At 42.3% G+C, this 13,715-nt stretch overlaps 1 protein-coding gene across 2 annotated transcripts in view; it reads left to right on the forward strand.

The window, feature by feature from the left end:
* The window catches only part of AFF3 (AF4/FMR2 family member 3), a 323,305-nt gene that overhangs the window by 192,115 nt on the left and 117,475 nt on the right, over positions 1–13,715 (forward strand). For both annotated transcript variants that reach the window (XM_042040545.1, XM_042040553.1), the window contains exons 6-7: positions 1,011–1,047; positions 6,813–6,864. In XM_042040545.1, the coding sequence (XP_041896479.1) occupies positions 1,011–1,047; positions 6,813–6,864 (89 nt within the window). The remainder of the gene's footprint in view (positions 1–1,010; positions 1,048–6,812; positions 6,865–13,715) is intronic.

Here is a 13,715-nt window from a genome sequence, read left to right on the forward strand (position 1 = left end):
TAGAGGGCCCAAGAAGCTCTTGGGACCCCAAGCCCCTGAGGAATTCTCCTGATTGTCTCAGCAGCACAATCTCAGCCCAACCAAGTTGGAGCATCCTCAGCTCTCTGGGGACTTGCAGTTCCTCTCTCCATGAGCTGTGTGTTTGGCTCATCCCTCAGCCTCTGTGGACCAGGGATCTGGTGCAGTGCCCAGTTCCTCACTGAAAATGACTGCATGTGTTCCTGTGGGTGCCTGGCTTCTCTGAGCAGTCTTAACTGCAGTTGTAACAGCAGCATGGATGTGAGGTGGTATTCCTGTGTGTGTCTGGGTTATTCAGAAGCAGAGTTACATACAGGATACTTTTCCTGCTGCATCCGTGGCAAAGTATTCTTTTTTCCCTTAATTTAAATATCTTTTTGTCATGGTTTATATTTGTATTCATAGCCTTCTTTTATATTTTTATGAATGCAAACAAATTCTCTGAATGAAAAACAGTGAGCGAACATTTGCACTTGAGGAAAAAATGGTCTGATTTATTGCACCACATTCACAGATATTGCTGTTGTCATACAAGGTCAACCTTGTAATCTCAGGGACCCAGAACTAGTCTGTATTTTCATTCTCTGATGCTGTCAATGTCAACATGTGAAAAGACCAGCTGTGCTACTACCTCAGGGATCCAATGGTCCATGAAACAATATTGGCCTTCCCTCTGTCTTCTCATCTGAACTTGTAGAAGATAATAGACGAGTTTTGGCTGATCAATACATGAATAGTGAGCAGGAGAGTTGTAATAGCTAAACAAGGAATTGCGCCATTAAAGGGTTGTTGTGAAATAAGTTTACAATCTTTAGAATTAATGGATTTTCCAAGAAATATTGGACTTATTCTTGTAATTGAAAATTAGTTTGAAACCAAATGGACAATCATCAGTGCTGTTTGTACTGTTAAGGTAATGTCCAAGCAAGTATTGCAGAAAAAAAATTGCTGAAAAAATAATACACCTTCCCTTTTTTCTGTTATTACTGTAGGAGTCACAACAGGGATCCACAGGACACAGCAATACAAGTAAGTACCAACTCATTTTCTGGCTTCATTGGGTGGAGGGGTAGACAATGACTTTGAAAAAGAAGTGATTGATGAAGTAAGGGATCAGTAGCAGACTGGGACAGTACAGAGCCTCAGCAGGCAATACTCAGCTATGGACGAATATGGAGAACTGAAGAGTGACCATCAAAATGTCAGCTCTTTTGGTGGCCTGGGAACAACAAAAAGTATTCATTTCATTATCACTGTTCCATTATGTAAATGAGAAAGACTGAAAGGGCAAAAGAGTGGTTTTTTTGGAAAGCCAGAAAAGAGATGACCTAATTGCACAGCCAGATCCAGACTGCCAGAAAATTCTGCAAGAAAACTTGTTATCATTTATCTTTCATACTCAGTGGTATATTTTTTGGCCATTGCACAGTACTAAGCTACATAAATCTTGCCAAACTAACACTAGATAATGTTTCAAAGACCCTATGGCCATGAGTCTTTTCGGCTAGCAGTGTGGGTGGGGGAGTGATATGTGTTTGTGTGGCTCCTGCTCAGGGCTTTCCAGCAGACTCCAGTTTGCAAATCATGGCACAGATCAGTAGCACTTTAATTACACATTTAGCTATGGTAAAAAACTTAGCAGATGTATTAAACAGGAAGATTGAATTGTTCTGCAAAACGAAATATTAATCCTCTCCCTTGACACCTCTGATGGTTGTTGATGTTGTCTTGCATATTAAAAATACATGATTCTATCCTGCTCTCCACATAAAATCATCACAACCAAAAGAATTATTTTGCTAGCTTTCTGACCTGTCAGCCAACACAGAGCCCTGTTTGCAAATTGCAGGGCTGTGACTGAAGATGAAAAATGCCCTGAGCTGGTAGCTAGGGCTTTGAAAGGGTCTGGTCACCCACTGTGTGAAGGAAAAGACATCCAGAGAGAGACACAAGACTGGGAGATGTAGGCTTTTTAAACGGTGTGGCTCTTCGCTGGGGGAAGGTCAGCATGAGGAGGACAATGTTGTGAAGAAACATGCAGTGGTGTCACTTAATTGCTGGCATTGGTTTGATATTGCTGTGAGTACCAGCACTAAGGAAATAATAAAAGGCAAAGGGTATGAGGTTCTGTCAGAAAATAATGAATAGAGTAATGAAAGAAAGAAGCACTAAAGAACCATAATAGAGAGGGCTATGCAAACACAGGCAGAGGCACAAGCATGACAAACACACTGGCTGAGCTGAGGGCTTTGCAATGACATCAGAGGCCACAGTTTTTGGCCAGCTTTGGTCCTAGCTGAGTATTTCCTTCTTCCAACACTTGAACAAAATTAGTTGTTCTGCAGATTTAATGAAACCTGCTTTCCTGTGTATTACAAAATTGATCCTATGACCTTACAACTTCTCCCTGCTTCTTACTCCCGTGGTCTCCTACCCCACTTGAATTCCAAGTCCCCCATCCCTCCCACACCCCAATACCTCCAGCTTCTCATCTCCTCATTCATCCTGCTCAGCAAAATCTGCAGCTGGTCAGAAGCTACACTTGGTACTGCCTAGCTGATGGCACCCAAACCAAAGAACAGCTGGACCCATGCAGAAATATTTTCTTCATTGGTGGCAAAAGTTAGGGTCACTGTCGGACACCCAGGCACTTTTCCTAGTATCACAGAGAGAGTTTGACTACTTCTGAGAGCTGTATCCATGAGAATTCCTGTTGAGGTGCTGGAATAAGACATCAGATATAGTACAGTTAGAATGAGACATAGATTTTACCAGTCCTGTATGTCATACTCAAAGGAAATTTGGGACAAAATGATTCAGATGTGTGGTGGGTTGACCCTGACTGAACACCATGTGCCCACCAAAGCTGCTCTATTAGTCTCCTGGACACAGGAGAGAAAATACAGCAAAAGGATCATAGGTAGAGATAAAAACAGGGAGACATTGCTCACCAGTTACTGTCATAAGCAAAACAGACTCAACTTGAGGAAATAATTTAACTTATTACCAATCAAATCAGAATAGGACAATGAGAAATAAAATCAGATCTTAAAAGCACCTTCTGCTCTCCCATCTCTTCATCCTGGGCTCAACTCCACTTCCAAAGTCTCTACCTCCTTCCCACCAGCAGTGCAGGGGACAAAGGAATGGGTGCTGTAGTCAGTTAATCACACCTTGTCTCTGACACTCCTTCCTCCTCAAGTAGAGGACTCCTTACACTCTTCCCTGCTCCAGTGTGCGGTCCCTCCCACAGGAGACAGTCCTTCATTTATTTCTCACCAGCCCTTCCCACAGGCTTTGGTTCTTCATAAACTGCTCCAGCATGGGTCCCCTCCACAGGGTGCAGTCCTTCAGGAACAGGCTGCTCCAGCGTGGGTCCCACACAGGGTCACAAGTCCTGCCAGCCAACCTGCTCCAGTGTGGGCTTCTCTCTTCAGGAGTCCAGGGGTCCTGCCAGGAAATACTAGCAAATTACTCTGTGGGAAAGAAATCTAATGGTCAATGTATTGTGTTATCCAAGTGCACATCTTCAGAGTCCAAATTAGCTGGTTTTTCCCATTGCACCCTGACTTCTTTGGAGTGGCTCTTGAGCCTGTCATTTGCAATGGTTTTACTGCAGCTGCCAACATTGTCTTTCTCATGGATAGCATTTGAATTTCTGTCATCCTTCCCCCACAAGGAAATCAAAGCATTTAAAAGCTCATAATAGCTGAAATTATACTACTCCATCACAATAAATATCATTTATCCTTGTTACCCAGAAAGGGAAACTTAATCTGGTTGAGTGATTCACTAAAATTCCAGCTAAGAGAAGAGGACTCCTTTACTGGCCACCCACTATTCAACAGGGAAATCCTACAAAAGTTCAGTTGAACTTTATTTTGAAATTTGAGAAATCTGGACAGGTCTTCTGCTTGTATCTAAAAAGGTTAGGAAAGAAGTTGCATGAGATGAGGTAGGAGCTAGCAAAGACCTCCCCGTTCTGTGGCTAAGGATCTGTGGACTGATGGTTTCCACTGTACGTTTTCTGCATGCACCCACTGACACACACACACACACACCCACACCACTGTTTCAGGAGACATACACGGTGCTTAGCATCTGAAACAAAGTGTACTAACAGCAATCCCATAGCAAGGTGGGTAGCTTGTTTTTTGTTAATTCCAAAAAAGGCTAAGAAAAACAAAGGTTGGCACAAGTTTGCCTGTAAGAAGTCAAAACTAGAGAAGATTTAGCAGTTCAGCAAATGCCAGCCTCCCACAATGGTACCTGCATGCATTTGACAGGTTACATGAAAAAATCAAAAGCAAATCTTAGTTTGGCCAAGAGTGAGTGTAAAACAGCGAAGTTGTTGTAACATGCCCTTATCCAAAAATATTATCTATACCATATCTGTGACATTCAGCTATGCTTAGGCTATACACATTTGTAAAATTTCTAAGATTCTGTCAAGTAAGAATGAAGTTGGTAAGAACTGATAACGCATTAATGGCCAGATTTTCTACTCTAATAGGCTGGACTGATGCATTTCTACCATCTGTACAGGCTTCGTCCTTCCTCTCCACACAGAAGTATGCTAAGTGACAATTAGCATAAAAGCAGCTACAAATGCTTACTGTAGGGTAATCCATTAATATCCAGTTTGGCTAAATCATAGAGATTCCATTTCCTCACAGTACGTATGCTCTTACCCTTGTTGCTGCATTAACATACACTGCTGAAAGTAGAACTGATGTGAACTCTGCTGGCAAAGCACTCAGGAATCCATATTGTCTCTCACACTCAAACAAACCAGTGTTCGTGGTAATAATTCATCACTTAGAAAAGACCCAAGTTACAAATAGAGAATCTTTGAATATATGCCAACTGTTACTGTTGGTTTCTTGTTCCAAATTACCATAGTGCAGATGAGCTCCAGGGCTCCAGGCTCCGGAAGGCTGACAAACATATATAGAGGCAACAGCTTCCTGGCCAGCAAGTTTACCATCTGGATATACTTTCTGAGGTCTCTGCTGGAAGTGAAGAGTGACCTAGAGATTATGGAGTGGATGTATTCCGTCCTGTGTGGATGCCCTGTTCATGCCTAAATTTTAGGTGCCTTTAGCTGTCCTGTTATCATGAATGCTGAGCTTCCCTAGAGGTCCATGAAGGCACTGGTGGTTTTGACGTCATCCAGGGCTTTCCCCATCCCATTCAATAAAGTTTAGGCACCTCAGCTGAGTAGACACAAACCCTACGAGAGAGGAAGATGAGATCTAAAAGCACTGTGTCAAGGTGTTTTTGATACCCAGAACTTCCACTACAAGACAGCTACTTACAGAAAGTCACTGCCCAGAGTGTCTTTCAGCTTCCTCCTGTACAGCAGTGGAAGAACACTGGTAGCAGAATCCTGCCTGTTCTGAAGGCAACAGCAGGTTTTCCAGAGGTGTCCTTACAGCTGTTGCTCTATGGAAACTGAGGGCGAGGACTTCATCAGCAGCAAATGGATGATGCGTGATGCTCATATTCATGGACTAGGTCGGGGCTGATCCAAAACCCACTCAACTCATGCTGCTCATTTGCAGCATGTCAGGCAACACCAAAACAGCCTGACCAAAATATGTATTTCTCGCATTTTTTTCAGAAGGAATAGGTGGATTTTGGCTTAACACAGCTCATTAAAAGGTAATAGAGAAAAACACGTCCATCAGTAAACCAGTCACATTCAACCTCTGCGCCTCCTTGTCTGCTAGACAACATAAACTCATGTGTAGACAGCTATTAGCATCCAGCGACACACAAGAGGAGCATCATCTGCACAATCACTAGGCCCAGAATTCAAGTTCAAGGTGATTCAAGTGGAGTAGCATACCTTCTAAATCCATGGTACAGCTACACAGAAATCTTACACTGGAGCACAGCTCTGTCTGGTTACTCAGAGAACATTAATTACAGCAAACATCAGCCTTACTGTTTTCTGGCAGGGGGGGTAGAAAGGAGGGAGAAGGAGTTGGCCTGACTCAGCAGAAGCAGTTCCGCCCCATCTGCCAGCAGCCTGCCTCCCACTGTCTGTGCTGTGTAACTGTGTTGGGCAGATACATTATTTTGGACCCAAGATGGGGATCATCACAAGCCAGCATGCCAGGACCCATATGAGTCATAAGGAAATGTGAAGAGGCATCCCTTGGGCCTCTGATGCTTCTCAAGCATTTGGGTACTTGACTTCTCCTGGCACTGTGTGGCTAAGCTAGCACAGCAAAGAGGGCTTCCCCAGCCCCCACTCACAGAAGCTAAAGATCAAATCCTTAATCTGTCAAAATTAATGTGAGCCAAAATATCCACTGGCAGAACTGCGCCCTGATCACTGCCTTAGTGATGAGGCACTGTTTTGCTGATGCTGTTTTGCTTTGTATGAAATAATTACTCTTCCTGGAGCAGGGTTTTGGAGCAAGTGCATGTTGTATGGAGTACACTCTCAGCAGCAGAGCTCTAGGGCCCTAGAGAAATGCTTTCAGTTGCTCCAGGGCCTTCTGTCCCTGCTGAAGCCTGTGTCCTCTAAGCATCTCCTCTTGCAGAGTTTCTCTGCCTGACATTTCCGGAGCACGTGTCGGTGACAAGAAAAGTCAAGTCAGGATTGACCCCCGGCTTGCAAATGCTCCCTCAGTGCCCCTGCAGCCCTGCTGCTGCCTCCACAGCTGTCTGTGTGTGTGGCAGGAGTGGTCAGTGTTAGCAATGAATAAAGCATTGATGTGTCACATCTGAGCAGTTTCCATACTGACCCATTTCTGATGTCATTTTCTTCTTCTCTTTTAAAGGGAAAAGTGATGTAGAGCCAAAGACCCCAGAGAAAAGCGCAACCCATACATCGTAAGTCATATTTGTGTTTAAGATTGGAGAAGGCAGCTGTGTTTTTATCAGATTTGTTGGGCAAAATAGAATTTGTTTGTTTTCATTAAGATAAAGCTCTTTCACTGATGCTTTTCGTAAAACGGCTTTTTAGATAATGACTAAACATTAATTATTCCTAGAACTTCTGCATGCTAGTAAGTCAGCGATCTTTGCAAGTGAAATGGCTCCATATCACGCTGAATAGATATGAGATTATTTTTGTGGTTGTGCAAGGCTGGCCTTTAGAACCTTACTTCAACATTACCTTAATGCTGCTGGAGTTTGTCACACTTGCTAAAAAACATCATGTCACATATGCCTTTGATGTACTGATGTAATTTTAAAAGACTGCAGTCTGCAGCTTCACCTCTGAATTACTTGAAATCCAATTACAGTTATCTCTGGTCTCTCACGATTTTGTTGATGTTTTTGAATTAACAAAAGAAGTCAAGAAATAGATAGGAACAGGCACTTGTAATATATCAGTGTTCACCTTCACTTTAGTGCAACAATAGAAGCTTTTACCGTTCTTTACTCTAGTATACAAAGGACTGAATTGTTTTGCCAACATAAACCAGTCTATGAAACAGATGAGCTGCAAGTTAAAAAAATGTAAAAAATAGCATCAGTCTCCCAAACTGAGCGAGATAAGTGAATTCTTTTAATAACCGGTAGGCAGGAGCATTATGAATTTCTGCAAAACCATTCACCTCTTTAATCCCATTTGAGAGAGGGAAGTTCTTCTAACAGTCAGTCATGTGAATTTTAGAGTGCATCTGGCCCATAATTTATGTTTTCTGATTCCTGTTATTTAAATTCAGAGCATTATATCATGTAAATCTCACAAGGTGTCACCATTTGTTACATGGCCAAAAGTAGTCACAGAAGGAGGTACAATAACAATGATTTATTGTGGGACGTTTTGATTTCTGCTGCAAATACGCATTAAAAATCCTCTGGAAATTAATCTAGAAAAAGATTTGACATGGTGTAAGAAATGACTTGTCCTGCAGATTGTGTTGTGGAATGTAATTATAGTGTGCAAGCACATTCAGACAAACTTATTAAATGAATTAAGCATTAGCAACCTTATGCCTTCTGATAATATGATTGCTGGGAACGTTTAATAGAATGATTTCAATAATTATCATTTTTTAAAATAATTTTGCAATAAAGACCAAAAGAAGAAGGGTTTTAATGCCATCTGGAGGTATTTTGGAGAAATGAACACATTTATTTTTGCTGATATTTAGAAATATGTAAAATGTAAGCCATTCTCCAAACAGTGTTTTTTTCTACTTAGTATTTTATTGATGAGGAATGTTCCTTTCTTCTTCTTCATTGGATTAAAATCCTGTAAGAGTTCTGAACCAACAATAGTGGTATCGCTGAACCCAAAATATGGGTTCAGAGGTACACCCCAATATGGTTATGGATTGGATTTGAGACTACCTACAGGGTTATATAGTGTGTCAGAATCTCGTTAGGTGTGAAAGGTTCCCTGCCTAATAAGAGATGTTGGTACAACCTTTTGAACTGGGCTGTCTACTAGATACAGTATATTTATAATTCTTACCTTTAAATTGTTAGTATATTCTAAGGCTACCCCACAGCATACATGGATTCCCAGAACAATTTTTAGAGGCAGAAGCAACTGGTTACTGTTGATAAATTGCTGCGTTCAGCAACCGGAGGCCCCTCCAGTTGGAGAAATTCCATGGAAATGGAGGCAGGGGTAAAAAGAGGAGAGGAGAAGAAGGGAACCAACAAGTGCTGTGTCAAAAGAGAAGGAAGAAAGTGAGAGGGATACAGTTAAGAAGCAGAAAAAGGAGTTGCGAACATCAAGTTTTCAGAAAGAGATACAAAACTGAGAACAGTAGAAGAGAAAACCAGAGATAAAAACTGAAGACAAATAAAAGCCACTAGCAAACTAAAGGTGTTCATGTTACTCAATAGAGGGCTGGATCTGTGAGTGTTAGTGAAAGAAAGCAACTCATGCTGATACACAGACACACACCAATGCCGCAGTTCTCTTTATGCTACCCTGCTGTTGGCCTTTCCTGGGTTTCTTCTCTTTTCCACCATCTCCTAGGACAGTTTTTTACCCCTGGTATCTCAGGCAAATACAAACTTTCTCTGCTCTTTTGGGGCTGTAGCAACTTGCACCTGTGCACACGATGCACAGCCAGGAGAACCTGCAGTGCACACCTGCACATGGATGTGTGAGCCTGTGTGCCTGGTCTGTCTGCAGATGGATGTTCTCTTCCCTGACGCACGTGGAGAAGACCATGCCTGGGCAAGAGCTCCAGCAGTGCCCAGCTGGGAGCTGCAGGGCTGTGCAAGGGGCACGAGTGCTGCCAGTGGTCCCTGTGGGTAAAAAGGCTGCACCCTCTTGCGAGGTGTCGCTCCCCTCAGAGTGTCAAAGGAGCCCAGTTAGCATCTCCTGGCAGGGGTGCTAAGAAGGACCAACACTGATGTAGGAGAGAGACAGCACGTTCAGGCCTGACAAGGAGAAACTGGATGCATCTCACTGTGAATCAGCGTTTCCCTGTGAAAATGGAACAAACAGCAACAAAAAAAACCCCCACAAAGTAAGTCATGTTTGCCTAGAGGAAAATAACAGAAAAGATGGGGAGGAGTAAATTAATGTTTTTTTCTTGAAAATGTCTTTTTTATTTTCCTCAGGCATGTTACAAGCCTCACACTCTAGCCAAGCTTATATGATTCAATGGCTGTTAATTCAACCCCTGGTGCAGATATACTACCTCCATCCAAACATTATTTATGCAGCTTCAAAGGACAGGTTGATTACCCTCCTGAATCAGGCAGGGTGGCATTTGTGAACCAAGCATTAACATGACATCTCCCCTCACGATAATCGTTGTGCCTTGCTCCAGGTCCTCAAAAACAAACATAACCCTGAGACCTGGAGCCCCAGGACCAGAGGTGCTATCTGTAACCTCTGAGAGTACAGAAACAGAGTCTGCAGGATGCGTAGTGGTCTGTTCAGAGGGTTTGGGTACAGTAATCATTTGGAATAGCATTATGCATAGGGGCTTTTCCTGTGTGCATTAACTCCCTAGATAGACTCATTACGACATAGCTCTCCACTAATAATAATATTAAACATTAAAAAAATAGTATGCATTAGATGATGCATATTAATTGATGCAGCATCCTAATGAGGCAGATGAATAAGGGCAGTTATTGCAGTGCTAAGGATAATGGAGATGGATTTAGGAGAATGAGACTGATGCAAAAGCGGGAAGGAAATCTAAGCTGTAACATTTTGCACGGTATTCCTATGGCTTTCACCACCTTGGCATTCACAATAATCACCTGAGCTGGCACTGAAGAATTGCAATAAAAGGTGCAAACAATACCGAAGTGTTAAGCTGTCTGGAGTCTTCCCTGGTTGATTCATGTTCCTTGTAATTGAATGCTTTTAAAGCCATGAGAATTCTGTATTTGAAGGGGTTTTGTTGTTGTACACAATATATATAGCTCTCTATGGGTCGTATGGCTACAGCTTTGCTGAGCATTTCCAAACTTTTGGGACTGATCAGAAATATCCAGTGATTTTTTGTTCTTCTGGTTTTGTGATCAGAGGGTCAATTTTCAAGGGTCAGAAAACTTTCACAAATTTTGTTAAAAACACCTAATTTTTATTAAAATTCTTTCCCCCCCCTGGTTTTACCACCTCTCGTCTGGAGGGCTGCATTTAGACGTGGGTACAGATGAAAGAAGAGGAGTCTTTGGTTCTTTAATATTTGCAGTTATAGGATTTTAGTCTTTCTTTGGCAAATCTGTTTGTCCTTTCAGTAAGCCTCAGACTGTTGCAATTAAAACTTTTTATTTTAGAAAACTTCTATGCAAGGCAAACTGATTCCAACCAGTGCACATGTTTCAGAGGACCTTGCAGGGCCAAAGAAACTCCTCCCTGAGCTGGGAGTCTGGGGTCTTCCATTCTCCCACGTGCAAAATGTGACAATAATTAAAAAATGGTGCAAATACACGAAGCGCTCAGCGTGACTCCCCTCTTGGAATGACTTTCAATGTACTGTCTGTTGTGATGTTCTTCACCACCTTGTGTTTGTAAATGATTTTCAGTTCAGACTACCCAAGGTTAATCATGCCTGACTGTGATTCACTGCTATGCATTTACCTCGACATTTCTAGTGCACTTACTTAATGATATCAGGGCTAGCAACTAGATACCTCAGTGCTGTCTCTTTATTAACCCTCCCACAATTGCTTTCATGCTGAGCTGCTCCAGATTTTTCCCTCCCTTTTTACAAGAGAATTAACCAAGATTGAGGGGGGCTTTTATAATTTATGGCAGTTATGCAGGTTTTGTCCTTTGCTAATACTCTCTGAGAATCACAGCGATCACAGTGTGTGTGTGCATGTGTGTGTGTGTGTGTGTGTTGGCTTGTTTGCTTTTGCCAGGCAGAAATAGATGTTGGCTCTGTTCCTTCCCTGTGCTGGTCCCCAGCATCACTTGCAGAATGGTTTGCTCAGGGTGATCTTCATTAACAGCACTAAAGTCAGCAGCTTCTAAGCTGTCCATTTGCAGACATTAGTGCTACAGTTTCTTGCCCGTCCAACACCTGCTCATCATTCTCATCACCCTGATTCTCCTTCAGGAAGGAAACATCATGTTTGAGCAACATCACTGTTGTTCTTGCTTGATGTGACACACGTTTGTATTGGCATGAGCATCGCATGTTGATTATTTCTTCCTCTCTTCTGTCTTGCCCCTTGTGTGTTCAGAGCGTCTTACAGATTATTCAACAGCCAAAATCTCCTGCTGGTTTCCCCTTCTGCAATGGTAAGACTGAGGCAGAGGGGTTACAAGGTGTCTGCAGAGAACAGAGGGAACCAGTCTCAAATACAGGCAATCAGTTTGAGCAAGTGCTGCCAGCTCACCATCCAGCTTTTAGCCCCCGGGGAGCTTGTCCTCTCACATCTGGCTGACCTGTAGTCTTGACCTTAAGTCTCTCAGGCAACAATTGCAACCTGCTGGGACTTTTGGAGTTGGAAGAGTAGCCTTAATCCCACCTCACTTCATTGAAAGGCCTGTTGCAAGTTATTTTAAGCTTGGACTTCCCCCAGCTAAAATTATTAGACCACCATGAGAACTATCTCATTAATATTTGTACAAAGTGTTGAAAAATGTAATGTTCTGTAAAAAAAGCTGAGGATTATTCACCCAGAAAAGTAAAGGAAATGGGCAGTAGTTTCAGTTTTCAAAGACAGACTTGGGTAGTAAGTGGTAAATGTCCTGAGTGCCACATGTAGGGAGAAAGGGAGAGCAGAAGCTGCTGCCTTTCCCAGATGCCTGCAGATGTGATGATCAGTGGCAGCTCCTGCCCCATCACCACTCTCCCATTCTCTCCCCAGAATTTCAGTCTTGGGACAGGGGTCACACAATTTAAATTAGAAGGATTTGGCTTTAGTCTTGCTGAACTGGAGAGAGAGATGGCAAATAGAGAAGGGACAAAGCATGCAAGCTGCAGAGGAAAAAACCCTCCAGCAGTGCATCTTCAATATCCTTCTCTTTGTTTGCCAAAAGGACCATGATGGATCAAGTCAATTGAACCAGAAAATAGCTAACAGATGGGTCTGGAGGACAATGGAAGGGGTGAGATCCATGCTAGTGAGGAAGCTGGTTCCAAAAAAAAAGGGCTGCACAAACTTTTAGGAGATGTAATCCACTTTTTAGCTTTCAGATTAAGATATTGGGGCAACTTCCTAATCTTTCACAGTCCAGCTTGTGGGCATGCTAGATGGCAAGGACATCTGCAGCAGACACATCAGCCAGTGATTTGGTGAAAACTCTTTTAGTAACTCCATGGGCTCTATGCAGGGCTATCCTGGAGTATATGAATCTGCTCATGAGCCACAGATGACCCTACTCTGCTGAGAAGCATAACTTCCAAAGGGTGGTAGCTAATATGAAATGGCATCCTTTATGTATTTGTTTGCTTGTTTGTTTCTAAAAACATCAATATGTCAATGGCTTTTAATGTATATCTGTGATGTTTTTGAGAGAAGTCTTGCAGACCATAAAAAAAAAAAAAAAAGAAAGAAAGAAAACAACCCCTTACTATGATGAATGAAGGCAGTGTTTTTCAGAGTGATGGAGGTCTTTAAAACTGCAGAAGTGAAAGTCTAGTGTTTATCCATGAACTAAGTCTCTGGCAGAAGAAGAAGGCTGGCTTCATTGCAGTCTTCCACCTGTTTACTTGAGCCTCAGCTTGCAGAGCTAACCCCTAACACTGCCAGATTCTCACTCTGCTCAGCCAGTCCAGCAAGGGCAGCTAAAATTTTAAAACCCCCTCCTCAGCTCTCAAATTTCCATGAAAAAGTTTTTTTTTCTGCCCCTTCCCCTGAAATATTACCCTTAGCCCATGTACAGAGTGTTTCTCTGTGTGTTAAATATATAGACTGTTAAAAATGTAATTCTACCGTAACTTCCCACTCCCAGAAACAAAGTGATTTCACCTGTGGGATGCATCAGAGCTGCTGTGGTATAGTCACAATGCTGATGTGAACCTTTCCTGCAAATTCCTCACCTTTTCTGAGCACAGATTTTTCGAGTTTACAGAGAACAATGCAGCTGATAGTTCACAAAAAAACCCTATTGTAAGTTGATACCAAGAAGTCTATTTTCTTCAAATGCTATAAGGGCATTTTCTTGGAAGACATTTGCTCACACAGATCTTGACTGAATCTGTCTCTAAGGTTTACAAAGTTAAGGAGAAAGAATAAATTTGAACTATTGGTCTTTTTTTTTTGCCATGTAAAATATATAGACACACAGCAGT

Source organism: Corvus kubaryi, unplaced genomic scaffold (assembly GCF_017639235.1).
Source record: "Corvus kubaryi isolate FWS band 111438036 unplaced genomic scaffold, C.kubaryi_AGA036_p1.0 133, whole genome shotgun sequence".
Taxonomy (NCBI): domain Eukaryota; kingdom Metazoa; phylum Chordata; class Aves; order Passeriformes; family Corvidae; genus Corvus; species Corvus kubaryi.